General features: G+C 47.7%; 1 protein-coding gene across 14 annotated transcripts in view; it reads right to left on the bottom strand.

Annotated features, from left to right (window-relative positions):
• Positions 1-24,977, bottom strand: part of WDR25 (WD repeat domain 25) — a 139,555-nt gene that overhangs the window by 20,782 nt on the left and 93,796 nt on the right. For all 14 annotated transcript variants that reach the window (XM_064571578.1, XM_064571575.1, XM_054513877.2 and 11 more), the window contains one exon: positions 21,026-21,156. In XM_064571578.1, the coding sequence (XP_064427648.1) occupies positions 21,026-21,156 (131 nt within the window). The remainder of the gene's footprint in view (positions 1-21,025; positions 21,157-24,977) is intronic.

Below are 24,977 nucleotides of genomic sequence, written 5' to 3'. Positions count from 1 at the left end.
ACAATAGTATCCCAAACCATGAAATACTGAGAAATAAATTTAATACAATATGTCCAACATCCAAACATTAGAAACTACAAAACACTGCTCAGGGAAAGAAACTAAAGAAGACCTAAATAAACACAGAGAGATGGTACGCTCATGGATCAGAGGACTCAATACTGTTAAGATGTCAATTCTCCCAAAACTGGTCCGTAAATTGGACACAATCCTAATCAAAATACCAGCAGGCTTTTTTTTTTTTTTTTTGTAGCAATTGACAAGGTGATTGCAAAATTGATATGGGAATATAAAGAACCTAGAATAGCAAGAACAATTTTGAAAAAGAAAAAGTTGGAGGACTTGCACTACCAAAATTCACACACTGCTACAAAGCCATGGTAACCAAGAGAATGTGGTCAAGCAATCAATGGAACAGAACTGAGTATCCAGAAAGACACCCATGCTTACATGGCCAGCTGATTATCAACCAAAGGTCCAAAAACAATCTAATTGGAAAGGAATGTCTTTTCAGAAAATGGTGCTAAAACAACAGAGTATTCCACACAACAAAAATACAGGAAGAAACCTTACTGATACCGTACACAACAATTAACTCAAAAGGGATCACAGACCTAAAAGTATAAGCAAAAGTGTGGAAAATTTTATTTCTTTATTTTTTAAGTAATCTCTACACCTAACATGGGGCTCAAACTCATGACCCTGAGATCAAGAGTCACAGGCTCCCCTGACTGAGCCGGCCAGGTGCCCTGACAGTATGAAACTTTTAGACGAAAACATAAGGGAAAATTTTTGCAACCTTAGAGTAGGCAAGAATCTCTTAGATAGAACACAGGAAATCATGGAAGGGGAGAAAACAATCGAAGAATATACAAAGAACTCCTAGAACTACTACTACTTCTGCTGCTTCTCCTTTTCCTTCATCATCATCATCATCATCATCATCATCATCTTAAGTGGGTCAGAGATTTGAACAGACCCTTCATAGAAGATACTCAATATTCAAACCCATGAATCAGGAATGTAAAATTAAAACCACAACCAGACACCACTGCACACCCACTACAGTGGCTACAATGGAAAAGAAAAGACTGACAAGGCCAGGGGCTAATGAGAGTGTGGTGGGAGTGAAACTCTCCCACACTGCTAATAAGAAATAGTTTGCCAATTTATCATAATTTACACATACATATAGCATACCACTTAGTAATTACACTCTCAGTATTTTCCAAGAGAAATGAACATATATATCCACACAAAGACTTGCTCATGGATATTCACAGCAGCTTCATTTATGATAACCAAAAACTGGAAACAACCCAAATTGTCCTTGAACAGTTAATGCATAAACAAACTGATATATCCATCCACGGGAACACTACTTGGCTATCAAAAGGAATCCTGATACATACAAAATGGACGGACACCAAACACACGTGAACTGAGAAAAGCCAGATATAAAAGAGTACCTACTGTAGGATTCCATTTACATAAAAGTCTAGAAAAATGCAAACTGCTCTGTAGTGACAGAAAGTGGATCAGTGGTTGCCTTGGAGATGAAGTACAGGGAGGGATTTATTGCCAAAGGGCAGGAGAAAACTTTTGGGTGATAGAAATATTCTGTATCTTGACTGTGGTGGTGGCTCCATGGATGTATCCATCTGTCAAAACTAACTGAATTGTGCACTCTAATGCATGACAGTTAACTGTACATAAGTGATACTTCAGTAAAGTTGATTAAAAAAAAAAAAAAGACACAAGACCCAGGGGGCAAGGGTGGAGGAAAAATTAAAAACAAACAAACACGGGGCGCCTGGGTGGTTCAGTTGGTTAAGCGACTGCCTTCAGCTCAGGTCATGATCCTGGAGTCCCTGGATCGAGTCCCGCATCGACTCCCGCTTCTCCCTCTGAACCTCTTCCCTCTCATGCCCTCTCTCATTCTCTCTCTCAAATAAATAAAATCTTTTTAAAAAAATAAATAAATAAATAAATAAAAATAAAAACAAACAAACAAAAAAAGACACAGAAGCCTACTTTAAAGAGGTTCACTCACCAAATACAGGGCAATCTGAGTATTGGAATAATAGCCACAACGGATTGAAACATATCAAATATGTTATAAATCCATGAGTTCATAACGATACTTAAAAAAAAAGCAAAACAGTGGTGCCGTTTAAACGGCCAACTCTTGATTTCGGCTCAGATCATGATCTCAGGGCCTCGGATCTAGCCCCAAGTCAGGCAGCGGGGAGTCGCCTTGAGGATTCTTTCTCTCCTTCCCTCTCCCTCTGCCCCTCCCCCTGCTAACGTGTGTGTGCGTGCTCTCTCTCAAATAAATAGGTAAATCTAAAAAACAAGAAAAGAAAAGAAGTGTATCTTCTCTGGCCCTACTCCAGACCCCCTGAGTCAGAATTAGAAGCAGAGCAGCAAGCACCCTGGGTGATCTGCGTGCACACCACAGCGTAGGAAGCACTGCTGCAGCTGTAACCACCAGTTTATAAGACATACAGGGAACAGAGGAATGTGATAAATGACACCACAGGGGATGCAATAAGGAAAAGGAACATCCAATCAACATATTCCCCAATGAATAAGTTACAAGGTAAAAAGAAAAGGAACATATTAAACAAGACTTGAGAGATTTATCAACCCAATGTTTGGATTCTGATTTAAACAAAGCAACTGCTTGAAAATGTTTAAAATTATGAGGTAATCAGGGAAATCTGAATATGAATTGGATATCTGACTGTATTAAGGAATTACTGCTAAACTGTTGAGGTGACAATGCTATAATAATACTTTTTTTAAGTCCTTACCTCTTAAAGAAACAAAAGTACGTACAAATGAAATAATAGCAAGTTTCTGGGATATGCTTCAAAATAATCCAACAGTGGGGGCTGGAGGGAGGAGATTGCCGGGAAAATGGGTATGATTATAGAGAAAAGCTTGGTTGTAAATTTATAATTGCTGAGACAGCATGCTGGTTGCATGGAGATTCATCAAGAGTCTCTCCACTTTGATATATATTTAAATTTTTCAGTAATACAAGGTCCCTTTACAGTGCTCTGTGGGGAGCAGTAAGCTCTGCTAACACTAGCTTTTCTTAGTGTCAGCAAGGTCTGAAGTAAGCAGAGTGGGGACTTGCTAAAATCAAGCAGTAAGTATGGAACAGACACAATTAAAGTAGAATTACAGCAACAGCAATACATATGTGTCCTGTTTTGTCCAGAACCCTGTCCCACCCTGCCAACAGGACCCCAGTGGTCTTCAGAGGCTGGGGCTGAGTCACCCAGGCTGGAGGCAACATGTTGTGTAATGAGACTCTGGAGCTTGGCAAATCTCCTACCTAGGTGCCAGTGGTTTCTATGGAAACCACCAGAGAATGATATTTCAGAGAGCACAAAGCGTCTCTACTGGCCTCCACCGGCTTTGTTCACACTTACCCATCAGCATCTGAGATCCAGCCTATCAAAGCAGGCCTCATGGCTCACTTTTAAAATAGGTACAGCTCATTATAAAGCACCTGCTCTCAAATGTTTCCAAGGAAACAGAGGCCCCAAGATGCCCCTCTCTAAATTCATTAGCATTTAACACGCCTTAATGAGGCTTAAAGATGGCGTGCTTTAATAACCATACGCTGAGGGAGGACACCTTTCCCTTTTACATTTAGGTATAACTGATGAGCTGGCTCAAGCTCCCAGAGGACCAGCCTAGGCTCCAAGCCTTCCTTAAAGGGAGTGTTGGGAGCACTATGTGTCTACACAGCTGGGAAGGGCTCCCTGTCTCTAAAGCCTCCCTTGGGGTGTTCAGGTCTGGGCCACAATTTAAAAATGGCCAGGATGAAGGCCCTGCATTGATAGGCTAACCTTATTTCCTAACCCCCTTCTAAACACACACACACACACACACACACACACACACCCCTATGTGCACTCCAACCACACAGACTCCTTACCATTCCCTCACCTGTCAAGCCCATATTTTATGCCTCTTTACCTTCATGCCTTTGTGTATTCTTTATGTCTAAAATACCCTACACTGACTCTGCTGTCTAGAAAACTCCTATGCATCCTTTAAAACCCTCTGCCCACCAAGCCTCCCAAAAGTGCCAAGCAGACTCATCAGCTCCTTCGGTTGGCCTTTCATTACCCCTCCAGGGCAGCTCTCATCACTCTACATCCTAACTGCCCAATAGTATCTGTCCCCTCCCCTCCACTGTGACCTCAGGGTTTGGGGCAGGGGTGAGCCTCATTCTCCTCCATCCCATGGCCACTTGCCACCCAGCAGGTATTCAATAAGTGTTGGAAAGATTCCCTGATAAATCAATCTAAACCAAGCAGCTCGAGGACATTGGTGGGAGTGAGCGGGTGAGGAAAAGTGAGTTATGTTGGGGCCTCTAGCCCCCCTGACCCTGGGAGAGGGAGCAGACACTCACCGCATGAGGCCTCAGCTGAGCCATTCCCAGCTAAACCCTAGCGCTGAGGGGGGGGCTGCTCCATACAGACCACATCACAAAGTTCAGCCCCTTCCAGACAGATGGGAAAACTGAGGCCCAAATGTGGGGGACTCACAAGGGCCACTTGGGCCTTCTCCCCTTAAAGGGATGGGGTGGAGGGAAGGTCTGTGAAGCTGCTCCGCAGACAACTGAGAGAGGAAGATGGCACCATCTGTCCAGAGCTGCATGGGAGGGCGAGGATGAGGTCCAGGAGAGCAAGGGGTAGACCTCTCCCTGAAATTCCTGGAATTGTCTGGGGGTCCTGCCTGGGGCACCTTCTCTGGGTCCAAGCAGAAGCAGAACACATACCCAAGGGCAGCCTTCCTAGGTGTGACCCCTCAATGCAGCCTGAATTGCTGACCAGGTTGCAGGGAGGCAGGCCATGGGCTTCAGGCCTGGGGAGAGGGGGACATGAAGAGGATCCCTGGAGAGAAGCAGCCATCTGTGTCTCACTCTCCAGGAGCCCCACCGACCACCCCTGGACAAGTCCTGAGCTGCCACCTTCTGTTGTCTCTGGGGGTATCTACTGGCCAGGTTCCTGGGCATCACAGACACGGACAGCTGCTGGGGTCCCTGGGGCCAGGGTTCCCACTGCAGCATCTCCGAAGGTCCTACTTTCAGTTCTTCCCCCACATTCTGAGCATCCGTACTTCCTAGGCAATAATTAATTCATCTCTCTTTTAAAAATTAATCAAAGACATGGGGGGAGTGTATATGGGAGTCTCTGATCAGCCTGGAGGACCTATGTTCTCACACTGGGCGAGAACATCCTCAGCCAAAAGTGCAGACACTTGACATTGTGGTCAGGCACACTGCCCGGCTAGGCCAAAGGCACAATCCCCACTCAGCTTTCAGCAACACTGAAGACAGCTCATGAATGCCGATTTCCAGATCTCGTGGGGGGCACACCCTGTGGCAATCATCATCTGAGAACACCAGGATGGCAGATGGCACTAAGTGAACACCTACTGTGTGCCATGCACGTTACTAAGTGCTTTACATTAACTTCACTTAATCCTCAGAACCAGGGATTTGGGATTACTGGCCCCACTGTGCTGCCGAGGATGCCCAGATTCAGAGAAATAAAGTGGCCTGCCCAGGATCACACAGCTGGGTGGAGGCAGGGCCAGCAGGACACCAATCTGTGGCCCACACTGGAGCCTGGCTCCTCCCTACTGCACATCACAGGCTGCCCAGCCAGAGGCACAGAGTAGCTGCTCAATTAGTGCCTGCTGAATCTGAAACGAATCTGAACATACCCACCAGAGAAGCCGTCACGTCAGAGACTGTGAAATTTTAAATTACGGATACAGAACACTAGGGAAAGGAAGAAAAGCAGAAAGAGACAATTACATATGTATCCACGTTGCAGATCCTCTCAAGTGAAAAACTGATTTTCCTCACTTTACAACGGAGCCACGAATTAAACTGGGTTCTAACAATATAGCCACCCCCCAAGGGCAGCCCAGCCCTGCAGAGTCTGGGCCCCTGTGCTATGCATGGCCTATGAGCACCTCTTCCCGGCATCCCCAACACTTAAGAAGCAAGGAGGGGCAGTGAACAAAGGCTTAGGCCTACTCTGGACAAGAGGTGGAGGCTGTGGAGATCCCCTGTCTAGCCCCAAACACCAGGTCCTACCCAGTCCTGACGACTTCAACCAGGACACTGGGGGGGGGGGGGGGCGGAGAGGATTTATCTCTCTGATAAGTCACAGGAACCAACAAAGGCCACTGAGCAGTGCACTGGCCTTGGGCTGGGCTATAGAGAATGCCCCATGCCCAGCACACCTCCTTCTGACCATCACCCCTGTCCCTACTTCTCACTGTCCAAAGCCAGAGTGGATCTCACACCACCAGGCCACTGGAAGAAGGAGCAGAAGAGATGAGCTGGCCTATCTCCCAGGCAGCCAGTCCCTGGGCAGAAGAGGACGAGGAAGAGGGGAAGGGCAGGACCTCTTCCTGGGTGCAAGCAGGCCCAGAAGCACACAGAACCACAGTAACGTGCAGAAGAGAGTGAGTGAGCGCCCCCCTCTCCCAGGGCACCTCCTGTGTCCCCACACCAATGAGCACACTGGAGACCAGCAGGAGCTGACCCATCTGATCAGGATCCTCAGTGAACACAGAAGAGGTGAGGGGGAAGCACGAGGCTATGGCATCCTCCCAGAGGATAGCAGTGGGATCCTAGGGATCCCCTGGGTGGGGCCAGGGCCTGGGCAGCATCAGGGGGAGGGTGAGAGCACTGGGCCCAGAGCCAGGGGAACGCTGGGCAGGCCACTCCTTGTCCGTGGCTCTCATCGAGGGACAAGCATCCTGCTGCCTGTGTCATTAACAGGGCTCCACACACTGCTTCACTACTATTGTTCAAAGTCCCCATGGCCCACAGACCAAATGGCTGCACTTAGGGATGGTGCATGAGAGAGTCCTATACTGACAGCTATCTGAGACTTGGGGCCCAGCAATCTCTCCCTGTAAGGAAAGACACCTTCTCTAAGAAGTCCCTCCTGGTCTGCCCTCAGAACCACTCACGTACCCCCCAATGGGGGCCCCATTTCCCAGTGCGGGTAGTCCATGAGAGCTTAGGCCCCTCCCCTGGCATCTTAAGGACACCTCTGCTGATTTCCAATCTTTCTATCCCACCTAACTCCAAATCCTGAATTCTACACTCATCAGGCTGCAATCCCTGCTGGCCGCCCGTCTGAGGTCTGAGGCTGGGGTGACTGGCTGATGTCCAGAGCTGAGGAAGATGAACCAGAGCACAATGGACTTTGAACCCTGGGACCAGGTCCGCGACCAAGACAGGGGCCCCAGAAAGAAGCAGGCCTCACTGCGCTGGTCCTCAGCCCCACTTCCTTCTGCCTCATGTAGGTGGCAGTCCCTCCTCTAGCACCCCCTGCTCCCTCAGCCACTCCATCTTCTCCCACCCCAGCCCATCCATCCTGCTGCACCGGCTCTGCCTCAGGATGGAGGTGAGCATGCATAAGCTGCACCCATGCTAAAAACAAACAAACTAACACCCCAACCCCACCCTTCAGGGTGAACAGGTAATCCCTCCTGGAAGGGAGTGGGCAGTGGTACCAAGGACCTAAAACCACGCATATCTCTTAATCCATTCTGCATCTAGGGATTTACACACAGAGATGTTTGCCTTAGTGCTGTAATAAAGGAAACACTGGTATGATAAATAAATGAAGGACTGGTTAAATACATTATAGTATATTGAGTAATTATTAAAAATTTTATCATCCAAAAACTTTTTAACAACATCGGAAACACTAATGCTATCATATTAAGTTGGGAGAAAATTACATAAAAATGTAAATATGAACATAAAACCCCGGAAGGAGGGAGACCAGCTGTCAGCGGTGGTTGCGGCTGGGTTGGGAGTGAGTGAGTGATTCTCCCCATCACAGTTTTCCATCTCCCAAGGAGCCGACAAAGAACATGTCGCTTTTGCAGTCAGAAAGAGTGTGTGGAGAACGAGCCCCCTTCCGCTCTCAAGGCATGGGCGCACATGTGTCTCCAGGTCACATGGACCCTCCCCCAGCTGAGACGGCCCTTCCCCCTTCCTTGCAGTCCAGGATCCAGCTCTCGGCCCGAGATCTCAGGCTGCTCCTTCATCAATTCCTCTCCTCCAGCTTCTTTGGAAAATAATTTACCTACTCTTTTTATCAAGAGTGAGACCAGCTCCTAGCAAACAAGTCATACCAGTCCGGGAAGGTGTGAAGTCCTTTTCCGCCACCGCCATGCCCAGGCCAGTGCTGTGAGCTGACAGCTGCAGGGAGGGCGTGGGGCAGGCCCTGTGCTGGGACCCAGGCTGAGGGAGACAGGCTGGGCGATGCAGAGCCACCCGCACCTGCACAGGAGGCTTGGACCTGCCCCAGTGGGCACTGCAAGGTCAGGAGGAGCTCCAAGTAAAAGGGGAATGCATTCCGATTTGCGTTGCCAGAAGATGACACTTGCTGCAGGGTGGAAGACAGTAAAGGGTGGGCAGTGAGTGGCACTGATGGCCCCAGGAGAGAGTGAGGAGCAGTCCTGGGGTGAGGCTGTGGGGACGGAGAGGGAGTGGATTTCATCGGGATGGGCAGCAGACGGAGGGGAAAGGACAGGGCCACCCCTGGCCCATGTGGCACCCTGGTGCATATCAGAAAAAGAAACCCCATTAGGTGGAGACCACCCCACACCCAGGGCATGGCTTGGCCAGCAGAGCATGGGCTGGATTCCAGCCCAAGCCACTCCTCAGCCAGGAGTCTGCGTGCAGTGAACAACCTGCACAACCTCACATGTTGGCCCCAGAAGAGGAAAGCACAGGGGTCAAGGTGGTGGGAGGAGGGCAATCCTAAAGCTGCCACCGAGGTTTCTGGCTTGGTCTAGCAACTAGGTGGATTGAGGTGCCAACAGCTGGGCGTGAGGTGTATCCTGTAGCTTCTCTGAATCCTGTAAATTAAGAAGATGTCCTACACATGGCAGGTGCTCAGCAAATGTTCAATGAATAAATGAATGAGGCGAGACAGATAATCAGACCTTTTTATAGAAAACATTTAAGTCAAAGACTATAATTAAAAACTGAGAAATTTGCTTGATGTAGAAAGGGCACACAGAAGGTGAGAAAGGGCGTCCACCCTGCCTTTCCTCTCTGAACACAACATAATGAGTGGACCACTCGGCACAGCCTAATCCCAGGATGCACAGCGGCCTCCTCTCAGCACATCTTACCTCCTTTCTCAGCCTTCACGCCAGACCTGCTAACAAGTACCAGGCAGTCTTCCTTCAGGGCAGTTTGGCAAGGCTGTGGCTGCCAGGACAGTCTGTCCACTGATGGGGCACAAAGAAGATCCAGTGCTTATTAAAACTGCACGGCCATCACCACCACCCCATACCTGAGGATCTATTTGCTGGGGCATGGATTGGGGTTACACGAACCTTTCTAAAGTCATAAAATCTTAGTGGAGTTAAGTGGCAGATTCACAGTAATTTGCTCAAGAAATACTGCCTGAACCACTGACCCTGTGCCAACGCACAGGCGTTCTGGGGCTGCCAAGCTGGACAAGCCCATCGTGTCCCCCAGCCCTCACGTGGCTCACAGCCCGGTCGGGGAATGACACTGACAGGCAACTGGAACCCAGACTGAGGGAGGGAGGGAGGCGGCCAGACCAGTGGGGTTCGGGATCAGCTCCTGGAGAAGAGATGTGGTGGAGACTGCAGGACAGGTGGCATCTAGTCAGTAAAAGAGGGGAAATTCAAGGCCAAGAGAGAAATAGGCTCAAAATCCATGTGGGGTCAAGATGGAGAGTAAGCCCACTGCAGCCTGTCTCCCCACTGATCACAACTGAAACCCTGGGCAAAATACAGAAAGCAACTCCCTGAAGATTCTCACAGAGACGAGAAGAGAGGTAAGGACGTGAAGTGGCCGGCTCAGACGTAAGCTGCTATTTTCCGTCTCTTTCCCTTATTTTCTGTAACAGCTTTGGCCTGAGATCAGGCCCCCGGTGGAGCCCGGTGGCAGCTTCAAAATACAAAAAGCAGAAAAGCAAAAAAAGAGATAGAACCGAAAAGAGAAATTCACAAACCCACGATACTGGCGGGGAGCAGCCCGAGATCTCGGGCCGATCTCCGTAACTGAAACAACAGAGACAAAAAGTCAGCAAGGACAGAAGAACTAACTGAACAACACCATCAACTAACGTGAACACGCTGTCATTTACAGAACTCTCCACCTAGGAACAGCAAAATACACATTCTTCCCCCGAGCACATGGAACACAACAAAACAGACCGTATCCTGGGTCATAAATGAACCTTAACAAATGTCAAAGGACCGAATTCATGCCAGTTATGTTCTCTGATCATAACACAGTTATTCTAGAAATTAATACCAGAAAGATATCTGGAAAGTCTTACACATTTGGAAACTAAACAATATACTTCTAAATACCCCACAGGTCAAAGAGAAGTAAAAATAAACTTAGAAAATATTTGAATCAAACAGAAATTAAATACAGTGTATTGAGATTTGTGGGATGCGTGCTTAGAGGGAAACGGGGAGCATTAAAATGCTTATTATATTAAAAAAAACTTCGTATCAGTCATCTAATTTGCCACCTTAAGAAATCAGGGAGAGAGAATATTAAACCCAAAGCAAGGAGAAGAAAATAAAAATAAGAGCAGAAATTAATGAAGTTGAGGGCGCCTGGGTGGCTCAGTTGGTTGAGCGACTGCCTTCGGCTCAGGTCATGATCCTGGAGTCCCGGGATCGAGTCCCGCATCGGGCTCCCTGCTCGGCAGGGAGTCTGCTTCTCCCTCTGACCACCCCCCCCATTGTGCTCTCTCTCATTCTCTCTCACACAAATAAATAAAATCTTTAAAAAAAAAAAAAAAAAGAATTGCTTTTAAGAAATTAATGAAGTTGAAAGTAGAAAAATAGCACAGAAAATCACTGTTTCATTGAAATGATCAATAAATCTCTAGTTACACTGATTAAGAAAAAAGGAAAAAGAAGAAAACACAAATGCCAATATGAGGAATGAAAGAAGAGACAGAATCTAATAATAAAAGACAGAATCTGAAGGACAATAAAGGTGTAACTACTTTGGAAACAGTCTGGCAGATTCTCGGAAAGTCACCAGCAGAGCTACGCCACGACCCAGAGATCTCAGTCCTCAGTCAGACACGAGAGAAACAAAAACATATGTCCACACACAAAAACTTGTAAATGAATGTCCATAACAATACTCGTAACAGCCCAAACATGCAACACCACAAATGTCCACCATCTTGGGAATGGGTGAACACAATGTGGGGATGCATACGATGGAATAATACTCAGCTATGAAAAAGGAAGGGAATTCTGGCTTCTGTGACAACATGGATGACCCCTGAAGACATGATGCTAAACAAAAGAAGCTGGTCACAAAAGACCACCACATTTTCGGATTCTGTTTATACAAAATGTCCAGAGCGGGCAAATGCACAGAGACCCTAAGAGCAGTGGTTGCGCAGGGCGGGGGGTGCAGGAGAGGGAGGGGTCAGGGGGTGAGAGATGACCTCTAAAGGGCACAGGGTTTCTTTCTGAGGTGATGAAAGCATTCTAAATTGACTGTGGGTGATGGCTATAGAACTCCAATGAATATACTAAAAACTAATGAATTGTACACTTTAAATGAGTGGGTTGTATGGTATGTGAACTACATCCCAAGGAAGCTGTTACCAAAAAACATAATAAGTACTTAAAGCATAGTAAGATAAAAATAGCCAGGGCATCAAACCCATGATTTCTTTGGTGCCATTAGTTACAGCAAACTAAAAAATGGTTTCAAGTAAAACAAATTATGAGTCAATTTCAATAAAAATATGAAGATCTCAAAAATCTCAAGAACAGGTGCTCAGTGTAACACAGATTATTTTAGTGACAAAATGCATTATAAAGGACTCATAGGTTAGAATTATATAAATATTATATTTACATAGTCATTACAGGTCCAGAATCAATGCTTTTTATTTTCTGAAATACCTTATTGCATTTTTAAGGGCAGAAGTCATCAAAGGGGTGTTAAAAGTCTCAGGCCATCCCTCCTGAGTCTCATGGGTCTCCCGTTGCCACCCACCGAGCTCCAGTCACATGTCGGACTGGCAGCCCCAAGAAAGGGCAACAGAGTGGAACTGAAGAGAGAGGGCAGACTGGGCGGCAGGTCTCTGAGGTTCTGGTTTCTGGGAACCATTCCCCCAGCTCTACCCAAAACTTTGGAGGACCCAGGAGACACACAGGGACCCCCTAGCTGCCTGTGAAGGCAGCCAGTGAGGCAGATAGATCCATCACACATCAAAGAAACGTACATCCTCAGTGGGGGTTTCCACAGTGCCTTCTTCTAGACTGGTTCCTCCTAGAGGGCAAGGACTAAATGGATTTTGTCACACCACAAGCCTGGTGTCTGCTGGGGGCTCATAGCATTTTTATGACATCAATAAATGAAATGTGCAATTAGGGGGAGGGAAAATTTAGAATAAGCCCTGGGTTCAGATCCACGCCCCACACGGCTGCCAGCCCCTGTGCCGACAGCTACCCCCTTCAGAACAGCGTCCTCGCCTACACCTTGGGGGCAGAAAGGCTGCAACTCACAGACCTGCTGGGACTATGTTTTCAGGCCTGAGGCCCACCAGAGCCCTGACATCAGGCACAGAGCTGCATGTGGCCAGGCTGAGTGAACATCTGAACAAAGCACACAGCACTCACTGACAAAGTGCTTTTCTTACACACAAGACTCAAGTTTCATTCATGCTGTGAACAGGAAGCCCTGCAAGGGTGTGGGAGTCAAGCCACCTGGTTCAAGGTCTTACCCCACTATCAGCGGGCCACACATGCTAGCTGAATGCTGAACTGAACCCTCCCGAACCTGGATGCCCTGCCAGTGGAATGGGGAAACAGCTGCCCCAGACTGCTGTGCACTGGCTGAGCTGTCACACAGAGAGTGCTCAGTATAGGGGCCGGCAGGTGGCAGGGATCAGTACCAACTGCTGACAGTGGCCAGAGAGCACCCCAGCCCCACTCCTGCTCAACAGATGGGGCACCAGTAGTTCAGAAAGGACGGGAATCAGCCAAAGTCACAAGGAGTACAGTGGCCACACTCCTCTCTGCACCAGGCTCTCCAGGCCCTTCCCCATCTCTTCGTCTCTGTTAGCCTCCTATTCTCATATGCACACAAAGTTTGGTTTGAGGCAAAACTTAGAACTGCAGAAAATACAAGGAGTCCAAATAAAAAGTCTTTTTAATATAAAGCTGATGAAAGAGACAAATGGAAAGTAATCAAAACCTCATTAGGGCAAATAAGCAACCTGCCTGCAACACACGAGAACTAATGGCACGGAGTCTCTCAGGCAGCTGCCATCACGGGAGTGCACATTCCAGGGCAGAAACCCTACAAAATGCCACTCGGGATGCTCACCCAAGCCCCCAGACCGTGGCCCCCAGGGCTGTGGTTCACAGCTCTGCCTCAACATTAGAATCACCAGGAGAGTTTCCGAACCTCATGCCCTGGCTGCCTCTGCACAGGGTGGGGGCTGGGCCAACCATGTTCGCTGACGCTCTCAAGGTGCTTCTGGCCACTGCATCAGGCCAGGTCAGCAGCCCCTGGCTGCTTAGGTGGCTCAAAGCATTCCCACTCAAGGGAAGGATGCCCACGGCAGAAGCGACAAATGAGCAAATTAATGAATGGTGGCTCAGCTTCTGCTTCCTGGATGGGCTCACTAGATGGGATTTTTAAAACTTGGTCTTGATCAGGGCTGTTAGTCATTCATGCACTAGTACCCCCCACCTTCCCACCCAGGGCCTACTATCAGGTCAACACTTTGCTAGGTGCTAGGAATAGAGCAGCAAATGAAGCTAAATCGCCGTCCTCGGGGAGTTTCCGTTCTGCTGGGAAACTACACACACGAGGGAGAGGCTGTGATAAGAGGCCAAGGTAAGGGTCCAAGCAGTCGGAAGGGAGAGCCAGCAGCCTCCCCCACTGACACCTGCATGTCAGGACACACACTGGCAGAGGGGCTGGGACAAAGCTCCAAAAGGAGGTCAAGAAACTAACACAAAATCTGGAAGTCAAGACAGCCCTTTACAAGCTTTATAAAAAGAGAAAGAAAAAGATGTAGAACAGGCATGAAATATTGATGATTCATGTCAAACCAATACTAGAGCAAAAGTGAGGTGACCTGTCAGAGCCACGTTATAATGAGAATTTAGCCTAGAACCGGTGGGGGCCAGTGTTCTGGAGGCCCAAACAGGGGTCTGAATGCAACTCTCTTGGGAGCCAAGCAGAGCCCCAGCTCTGCCCACAGAAGGGAAGAGGAACCAGGGCAGAAGCCAAGATCCCAGGTCAGGAGCCACATGTCCTAGATTTGCCAGGGCTTTTCTAATTTCCAATGCTCAATCCTGCTCAACTGAGAGGTAATTTGCTGAGGTTGGGGTTCCATAATTTAACCTTACAAAAAGGGTGATTCACTAATTGTGCATTATGATTTGATTCATGATACAAGGGTGAATTTAAAACCTATGTTAACTTGGCTCAAACTACATAGTCATCTTAAAGTGAACTTTAAAGTAACTGCAAAGTAACTACCCTGAGCACTCCCCACAGTGCTGGCAGGCCCTGGAGAGCTGGGACCCTCTTATATCTCTGTGGCTCTACAACCCCCAGTCCCTGCTGCGCTCAGAGCCAGGGACATATGAGGCTGGAGATAAATGAGGCCAGTTACTGTCATTTACCAAACACCAGGGAGCATGAGAGCTCAGAGCTGGCCAACCACCACACTGTCAGGACCATAACAACACACCTCATCTGATGCAGGATCACCCAAGTCCTCTGCCTCTGTCCTCACTTCCCGAGTGACCAGTTGCAGCTGAACTGCAGCTAGCCTTTATATCCCACTTGTTGGAGGGCCACTCCGTCTGTACAGATCCCAGAGTAGCCGCTGCCCCCAAGCTGGGGGGTGGGGGGGATGGGTGCTGCTTCAGAGCTCCATCATGATCAGAGGGATAGCAGACCCAGGTTACTCCATGAGCACCTGTCTGGTTCAGGCCCTGTGAGAGATGCTGGGGCACAGGCATGACTCAACTCAGCCCCCCACGGGCAGCCATAAATACCTGTCAGCTGAAGGAACTCACAGTCAAGTAAGAAGGCAAGGAGCTATCACTGAAATAGGCCACAGACAGTGCAGACCAATCAAGGATGAAAGCCAAGGGAGCTTACATGACAGAAGCAAGTAACCTCTATGTTCAGAGGCCCTCTGGGCCCCAGCTTCTCAAAGTGTGGTCCATGGACCATTTGCCTCTGCATCTCCTGGGAGCTTGTTAAAAATGCAAGACCTCATCTGCAATGGACTGGATGTGTCCCTCCAAATCTATATGTTGAAGCCCTAATCCTCAATGTGATGGTATCGGGAGGAGAGGCCTTTGGAAGATGATAAGGTTTAGATGAGGTCATGAGGGTGTGGCCCCCATGATGGGACTGGTGTCCTTCTAAGGGAATGAAAAGATTGGAGCTCTCTCCCTCCATTATGTGAGGACACAGCAAGCAAGGAGCCCTCTGCAAGCCAGGAGGAGAGTCCTCACCAGAACCCAACCAGGCTGGCACCCTGATCTCGGGCTCCCAGCCTCCAGAACTTTGCAAAATAAATGTCTGCTGTTTAAGCCCCTATGGTACTTTGTTCTAGCAGCCCCAACAGACTAAGACGTCATCCTCACCGCAGACGGCTGACACAGAATCTGCATCCTAACAAGAGCCCCAGGCGCTCGCCAGCACACGGGTAATGTGCAAAGCCATGCTTTATGGATGGCCTTCTCCTGCCCTCTGGCCATACCCATGGAGAAACCACGGCTGAGAGAGACTGCAGTCTGAGGGGTTTGCCTACAATCACCCAGCTGCATGCGTGCTACGAGGAGGCTGTGAGCCCAGGTCTCCTGTAGCTCAGGCAGCAGCACTGGAAGCTGGGAGGGGCTTCTGGAGAGAGGGACCCCACAGTGACATGAAGAGCAGCCCACAGGTCCCCTGGACTCCAGGCCACACCCATGTTCAAGCACACTGCTGGGAGGAAGAAGTCAGAGATCCCACTGGTGTTACACCAGCTCGAGCCTGCGTGCTCAGCCGACTCACACAGAACACATACTGCTGACCTGCTGGGAAGGAAATCAAGGCACTTTGTAGTGACGAGAGATGTGCTTCGATATTCAAACCTGAGGCAGAGAGAGACTGGCCAAGAAAAGAAGAGAGGGAAGCCAAACAGCCCACTTGCTCTAATGAACTGGGCTGGCCTCGGAAAGTCCAGAGTCCCAACATTCATCATTTGGCTCAGCTTAAGGGTCATAAAATCATATGACTGGAAAGTAGCTTAAAAGTTATCTGTTCCAACTACTCTTCAGACTCCATTCTCTCAGAAGGCAGTGAGAGGTTGTCTGGCCCTGCAGTTGAGCTCCGGTGATGGGTTGTATCCCAGAACAGCATGCCTCAGCTCTGTCCTTGGAAACCTACCCCTTGCCTTCAAAATGCTGTTCACAGTGACCCAGTGATTTGAGTTCTGGGACCCAAGATTAAGGAAGTAAACCAAATATGGAGAGCACTAGATGCACAGATGTGTGTCTTACAGAACTGGGTAGTCTGTTTGGAGATTATAACGACAGAGAGAAACTTGACTGAAGAACACAGTTCTCTGGAAAAGACATTCTCTGAGCACAAGTTCTCTGTAAGGAGGCCTCTAATACAGTGAGCACAAGGGCACCCACCTTGTCAGCCAGATTGGAAGGCTGAGTCTCCATAGTCAATAGAATGACAGATATCACAGCCAGACCTAGCCACAGCAGGGCCCAGCCAGGTTCGGCAGCCCATGTGGTCTCTGTCATAACTACTCAGCACTGCCACTGTGGTGTGAAAGCAGCTCCAGATGATACACGAATGAGTGCATGTGGCTGTCTTCCAATAAAACTTTACAAAAGCAAACAGAAGCCAGATTTAGCCCTGGGCTGTAGTTTGCTGACCCTGATCTCCACCTTCACATCTATTTAAGTGGCAAAAGGAAAAAAAAAATAAAGAAAAAAGGAACTATCTTCAATGTCCAACCTAGGGAAATGGTTTAATAAGTTAAACTGTTGGAAAACGACTCATTCGATCCGTATTTATCAAGTGCTGGTTTATGTCAGATTCTGCTCTGAGCACCAGGGATAAGGCAAGAAGCAAGTCAGCTAAGCACTCTGCATCAAAGGGATGGATTGAAAATTCTTCAAGAGTTTGTGATAACAAGGAAAACCCTTACATTACAGTGCTATGTGAAAAGCAAAATATAAAATTATGTATAAAAATAAGACCAGGGCGCCTGGGTGGCTCAGATGGTTAAGCGTCTGCCTTCGGCTCAGGTCATGATCCCAGAGTCCTGGGATCAAGTCCCACATTGGGCTCCCTGCTCCTTGGGAGCCTGCTTCTCCCTCTGCCTCTCTCTCTGTGTCTCTCATGAATAAATAAGTAAAATCTTTAAAAAAAAAATAAAAATAAAAATAAGACCAAACAATGTTTTTAAAAAGACACACACATTTAAAACACACACACACACACACACAGGGAAAAAGAACAAAGAAAGAAAAATACTACAATGTTACGAATGTCTACCTTTGGCTGGCTCCACTACCCCTTCTCTTTACTTCCCCTCTATCTTTCAATTTTTCATGTGATCACATACTACTTTTACAATAAAACAGTCCCTCCTGTCGTATTTAAAAGGGGAAGCTGGTTTTGATTTTAATCTAAAGTCTGTGTCCCTCCTGCCTCCACCTGCAGTTTTCACCACTGTCTCTGAGGGCAATCCAAAAAAGCCAAGCTGCTGGGCCCCAGATGTTCAACCACAGAGGAGAGAGCTGGAGAGTTCAGCACCTGGGACAGCGCCATGCACCCTGGCAGCCCACCAGGCTCAAAAGTGAGCCACCCCAGGTGGGAGCCAGAAGATCAGGGAGCCTGTGCCTTTCCTCTCTGGTCCTCTGGCTGCGCCCACTTGAGACACTCAGGCAACACCTGTCAGAGGAAACATAACTGAAGCAGGAGAGAGAGGCTCTCTCTGAGCCTGCTGATACAAAATGGACCTAGCCCTGTGACCCAGACGGGGAGGAGAGGCTGTTGGATTGCTGGTAAAAAGGAAGTAAAAACAAACATTGCACAGATCCCTTTACCCACATTATTAGCTTGGGAGAGACTCGCAAACATGCCAATGCCAGTCACAGCAACATCTGCTTCTAATTGCTTCTCCCCAGCATTTTCAGAGCTTGTCAGATGGTGTCAGCCCTAGGAGAAAATCCAATATTTTTTTTTTAAGATTTTATTTATTTATTTGAGAGAGAGAGAATGAGAGAGAGTGAGTACATGAGAGGGGGGAGGGTCAGAGGGAGAAGCAGACTCCCTGCCGAGCAGGGAGCCTGATGCGGGACTCGATCCCGGGACTCCAGGATCATGACCTGAGCCGAAGGCAGTCGCTTAACCAACTGAGCCACCCAGGTGCCCTCCAATATTTTTAACAAACTCTTAAATCAGATGGCGTCCTTGGTGAGTAATCTCTTACGTGTTTGGTCTTTGAGGCTAAAAACAGTAAGCACACCTTTAAGGGACATGGCCGTCAGCAGGGGCTGGGTAATCAAAGGTCCCTCTTCAAACAGCATGACTAAGAGTTTCCAACACATGCAGCCCAAATATAAGTGTTCCAGTGTTGTTGTTGTTGTTGTTGTTTTAATTCCACTGTATCCACTTCTTTACGGGTAACTTTTCTCTCTTTTCCAAATATTTTTGTAAAAAGAAGTTTATGAAAGAAAAATACGAGATTTTTTAAAGAGTACATCTCTCTGTGCTTTAATTTTCCCACAAGATACCTACAGACAAAACTTTACATTTTCTTTTAAAGACACTGTTTCTGTTCTTAGGTTCTCAAAACACCAGCAGCCCCTTCCAACAGCCTGTTGGGAAAGCTCCTTCCTGCAGTGGCTAACTGAACCTTCAAATCTGGGAAGTCCAAGGTGGGGCAGGAGGCAGACCTGGAGAGGAAGCCTTCAAGGAAGAACCTTTTGGTCCTGCAGCAGGCTGGAGCCCTTCAGGGTGGGACCTCAGAATATCCTGAATCCCAAATGCAGGAGGATACTCTGACAGTCTGTACCTTCTTCTTTCAAAGTTAAGCTTAACATGGGCTTTATTATAAACTACCCTGGCCGGGTGCCTCCTTTAGATCAGGGCAGTGCTTCTCAGATCTTGAAAATTAAATCATCCTAAAGTCATGGAGCACCCCTAGAGGCAGCCTGGCCTTGGCTCTTCCTCATTACTCCTCCATGAACCCATCGTCCTCAAGCCCTGGCTTCTCACTGCTCACCCAAACCAAGACTCACATGACTGAGCGCCTCTCTGCCCAGGGCCAGTCTCCTTGCCTGGAGCCCACGCCCTGCCAGGTCAAGTCGGTCACTGGTCCCCATACACATTTCATACTCCTACCTTCTCTACATACACATTCTGCATGGCTGCCTTCCTCCTTTATTCCCTCACTCAGTCAACCAAGGCTTGCTGAGTACCTACTCTTTTCCAGGCATGATTCTAGGAGCTAGAAGTCAACAGCAAACAAAACAGACAAAAATCCCTCCTCTGGCAGAGCTTATGTTCAAGTGAAGGCAGACAGACAAATAAATAAACATAAAATCCACATACACCAGGTGATGATAAATGATAGGGAGAACAGTGAGGTAGCAAAGGGGACTAATGAATGCCAGGGGGTGAGCATCAAGGTGGTCAGAGAAGTCAGAGAATGCCTTATTGGAGAGGTGGCATTTGAACAGAACCCTGTAGGAGAGAGGGAGGGAGCCTCTACAGAGAAAATGGGAAAAGAGCATTCCAGGTGGTAGGTGCAGCAGGTGCAAAGGCCCTGAGGCAGGAATGTGCTGATGTGTTTTAGGAAAGGCAAGGATGCTGGCGGTGAGAAGGCAATGAGGGAAGATCATGTAGGCCTTGTAGGCCACTGTGGGGACACTGGCCTTTACTGGGAGCGAAATCAGAGCCTGGAGGTTCTGACCAGGGGAGAGGTACATCTGACTTGCACTGTGACAGATCACTCTGGCTGCTGTGTTGAGAACAAACTGTAAGGAGCAGGGAAAGAGAGATACCACACTGGAAACTACTGCAATTATTCCAGCGAGAGTCAATGGCAGCTTCAACCAGAGTTACCACAGGATTTGCTCATGGTCTGGATATGGGGGTGAGAGGAAGAGCAGAGACAGGGATGATTCTGATGGTTCTGGCCTGAACACCTAGACGGGTGGAGCTGCCATTTATTACATGGGTGAAGGTAACAAGAGCAGCGCCTTGGCGAAGGGGGACGGGGTGTTGGCTGGGGTGGAAACCACTTCTCTGTGGGACTGATCATGACCAGCCTCTTAGCTCCAGAAGGAACGTGGTCTCTAAGAAGCCTTCCTCACATCAAGCTGAAAGTGCTCACCCCCTGAATGCTGGTCGCCTTTCCCTCACTCCCCCACAAATCTCTCTTTCTCCCTCACACACATGCACGCATACACACATGCGTGCACATGAACGCACACACATGAATGCATGCATGCACACATACATGCACACACACAGGAACGCACACATGTGAATGCACACACACGTACACGCACGCACGCACACACACATACACATACAGTGCCTCTCCACACCAGTTATCTGCATCCACACATTATTCCCTTGAGTAACCCAAAAGCCAATTCATTCTATACCATCTGGAAACATTTGCATACAGTAGATGCTCAGTAAATGCGTTCAGTAACAGGCTACATAGAATCACACCTCTGATGTTTCAATATTCTAACAACTCAAGAATGTTCTTTAAAAACAACTGCACATTACACTGACCACGGATGAAACATGAATGGTAATTACCCCATCTCCAGGGTCCTGCACCTAGATGCTGGCCCACCCCCAAGCATTCACACCGCCGCGGCAAGCTCCCCTGTGGAGAGGCCGCAGGAGGAAGATGGGCATCACCTTGCCGGTCCTTATATCCCAAGCTTTGACTTCAGGGTGGAAGCCTCCACACACAAAAAGGCTGTGGTCTTTTGGATGAAATTTCAAGGTAGTGATCCTGAAGTCACTCTGACCACTGAAGAGCTGGGTTCCTGCAACACCAAACAGAGAAGAATGAGTTAAAAAATACTCAGATCACAAAATATATACCTTAAAACTCAGATGCCATCTAGTGCAGAGCTATAGGCAGATGCAGCCCATCTGGGCCCGAGGGGGCCACGAGACTTCCTGGAAGCACAACAGGGGCAGCAGCACCTTCTGCCTCACGAGCTAGCCAGCCCCCCCCACCCTTGATTAGCTGAACTCCCCTAGAGCTAAGCTAATGGCCGGACCCATGAACACCGCCACCTTTCTTGTGTTCTATAAATACTGCGATTCAACTCATCTAAACCACACAATGCCCTACACCTGCTCCACAACTGGAAAAAGCCAAGGCTTGGGGAGATTAAGTAACATTACCAAAGCTGCACGATTAGTACGGAGATTATTTACCTAGGAGTCTAAAAACAAAAACGCAGGATGCTCCAAACTGGTCTTTTTAGGATCAGCCATCTTACAATCATGACCGTACAACAACCCATGAATGGCTTGCTACAGGGTATGGCAGGTAGGGGTGACATGATACTCTGGGCAACAAATGAGAACATGACACCACGGGGGCCTGAGTGCCAGCATGGACAGATGGTGTGGCCAACTGGGGGTCTCAGGATTCAAGACAGTCCTTGTCCTTTACCTATCTGTCATGAAACTGCGGTCAGGCGCTCGTGCACCTGCAAATGTGTGTGTACATGTACACATACAGTGTGGAAAATGTCTGTTTTGCCACTGGGATCTTTTAGAGGTAAGCTATATAAATAGGTTGAACTCAGGGAATGTGGGGAACAGATCTCTGACCCTGAGCTCAGGTCTGTGGGGTTACAAAGCCCGTCCTCCCTTCCTGTATGTGGTGCCACCTTATATCCCAGAGCACTGGCTATAGTTCTCATGTGTTCAATTCAACACCACTGAAAATGCATCCAAAAACCAGACTGGCCTTGGAAGCCATTCTCACCACCAGCAGTCTCAGTGCTGCCTCTGAACATACCCCCAGGGGCCAGGCCATTCCACACATCCCAGGCATGGTACCTGCTTTGCACCACACCCACCAGGAACTTGAAGGTGGCATCCCTCAGAGATGTCAGCAAGGGCTCCCACAGCCCAAGAGGGACCACCCTGACTGCGCTTGGCTCACAGAAACTCCTCCGCTGGAGAGGCAGTGGGCAGTTAGGGACACAAGAAGCCGGTGCCCAAGAAGGAGACCAATGTGACACCAAGATCTCAAGCACCGCTTCCTCTTCTAGGAACCCAGAAACCGTGTTTGCTCATTCATTTCAGAAAGCACTCCCAGCTGCCCTGCTTTGTGTTCAGGACCCCCACACAGTGCTCTACCAGCTCACCAGGTAAGGAAATGAAAGTCATCGACTAGTACTCTCAAGTTACAGCAGGAGCCTTTATAAATCCAATTTGCCTAGATCCGTGGTCTCCGCACTCTTCTGACAGCATGCCCCATCAAGGAAAAGCCCTTAAGCACGTATCTCCGAGATGTGTGTTTGTAAGTACACAGTGTGCTACCATGCCAATAAATTATGAGCATTAAAACACCAAAAATAAACCATTCTAAAGGATGAGACAAGGACAAAATAACCAGTATTTTCAAGTATATTTTAACATGCCATTTACTAAATGCATCAACAAAGCCCTTTGAAATCATTAAACCAAATGAGTTAACAACATTTTTAGTGAGAGCTACCGAACTGGCTCCACTTCCGCTTTTTTTCCAAATGTAGGGAACTTTCTGTGACTCAGTGATTTGAAAGTAGCCCAGTTACAGCTTCTGTTTACCCATCGAAGCCTGTCAGAGCTAGCAAAGACTTCTCCCAGAGATGCACAGACCTGGACAGAAGACATTCACCGCCGGGATCAAGGGAGATGCTGTCTACTCCCATCTGCCACTGATCCAAAGGAATGTGTGAACATTTTACTAGGAAAGCTCCGTTTCCCCTCAGGTCAAAGAATGGTTCCTGCGACTAATCAGAGGGTATTACTGCATTCTCACATTTTTAACAACCAAATTCAAAACCCACCAAAATTTTCATTTAAAGGATTTTAGAGCAGACGAGAAAAACTGCTCCCAAGTTAAGAGTGCAGATATTAGCGTTTTTAATAGGTGACACATTCACGTACTTTTTGGCAACAAAACCTACAGAATGATGGAAACAAAAACATCTATTTTCAAAACGTTCTTCCCATAGTACAAACTTCTTGGAGAGCAGTTACTCTCTTGTCTTTATTAAAGTGTCACCTTTCCCATGATGGATGATTGTGATTTTTTTTCTAACATCTTCCAAGGTCCCACAATTTGCAGTTACTTATCATCAGAGAAAATTTGGGGAACACCTGCGGTTTTGTAAATGAAGATTCTACACTTCTTTAAGCTCAACAAGCCCCTGTTGTTGAAATACGCAGTGCACAAAGATTTTCATGGTCATCCTATGTCACTGCAATGGTGTCAAGAGCTGGCCACCTCGGGTCCTATCACCCGTGATGGTGAAGGGACTATAAACAACACTGTCCAACCCAAGGAGGGCAGTTAAGGCAAATATGGGTGTCTGCCTGGTGGAATGTTGAAAAGCTGTTTAAAACTGGAATCACAGACAGTGCTCTTTGGCAAGACGGACAGTACCTGATGCCTATTCTTGAATTATAGAAGAATTAAGTAGGGATTGGTATGGATAGAGACTGGGAAAAAATTCACCAACGTGAAGTGAATTGTTCTACGGGTAGTGAGATAACTTCTTAAATTATACTAATATTGTTGTCATAGTGCTTTTTTTTAATAGATAAAGAATTCTTCCGAAAAGGCATCGGAAAAATGAACAGACTTAGTCTGGGGCCTATGTGTCTCTCTCATTAGGTCAATAGACAAGCAACTCTCTAACAAACAAAAACTCCCCTCCTTAGGAATTAACTTAACTGGAAACCTGGTATTACTTGAGCTTCCTCTTCTATCCTGAAACTTGTTCAGGCTACAGTTGGTGGTCAGAAACCACCCATGATGTGCCCAGTTAACAGATGCCCCCTCCTAGGGAGGATGGGGCAGAGGGATGCCCACCGCGGTCTCCACACATCCGGGCCAGGACACGGAGCAGCACTTGTGGGGACCTCAGGATGGGCATCAGACTCCAGCTCAGGCCCAGGACGCCTGCTCCAGCCAAGCAGCTAGGGGATCCATCCATGGGATGAGGGAAGGCACGACCATTATGTCCCCCAGATGGAAAAGGGGCACATAGATGCCACTGTGGCCCCCACACCACCGAGAAGGCCCCAGCAGGCCCGAAATCTGTCCTCCTGACGGAGGCAACTGTGCCCACTGCTGACCTCTTGCTCATTCAGATTCACTGCCAGTCCTTAAGCCCAAAAGGAAGAACAAATGATCTGCCTAGAGAAAAATGTTCCTTGTTTCTTGGACCATGGCATATAACCATATGCTTATTTCAGAAATGGCAATGAATTAGCCATATTTTTTCAAAAAGTGCAGTGATACAGTCTTGCCAACAATGGGGAAAAGATGGGAGGAAAGCGAAAGATGAGTTGCTAAAAGATGAGGACTGAGCTTTTTCTGCTAAAAAAAAACCCATGTATTTCTGCGTGTTATTCTTCAACCTCCTAAAGAGATTGAGAAGAGAATCTATGTCTCTTAAGTACTAAAATGTTCTTCTTAGAAGACAAGCTTTATGTCTTTCCTCCTAGTTTTGTTTATAAGAACTAGGTCTTTGCTGTATTTGTTTGTTAAAAGGGTCCGAAACTAAAAGATTTTAAAATTTCTAATAAGCTTCCAGATACATAATGGGAAACACGAAGGGAAGGAGGTCGA

Source organism: Mirounga angustirostris, unplaced genomic scaffold, assembly GCF_029215605.1.
Source record: "Mirounga angustirostris isolate CCGP_5_RB_7025 unplaced genomic scaffold, mMirAng1.0.hap1 SCAF_9, whole genome shotgun sequence".
Classification (NCBI taxonomy): Eukaryota; Metazoa; Chordata; class Mammalia; order Carnivora; family Phocidae; genus Mirounga; species Mirounga angustirostris.
The sequence above is the reverse complement of the archived record's forward strand: the minus strand, read 5'-3'. Positions and strand labels throughout refer to the sequence as shown.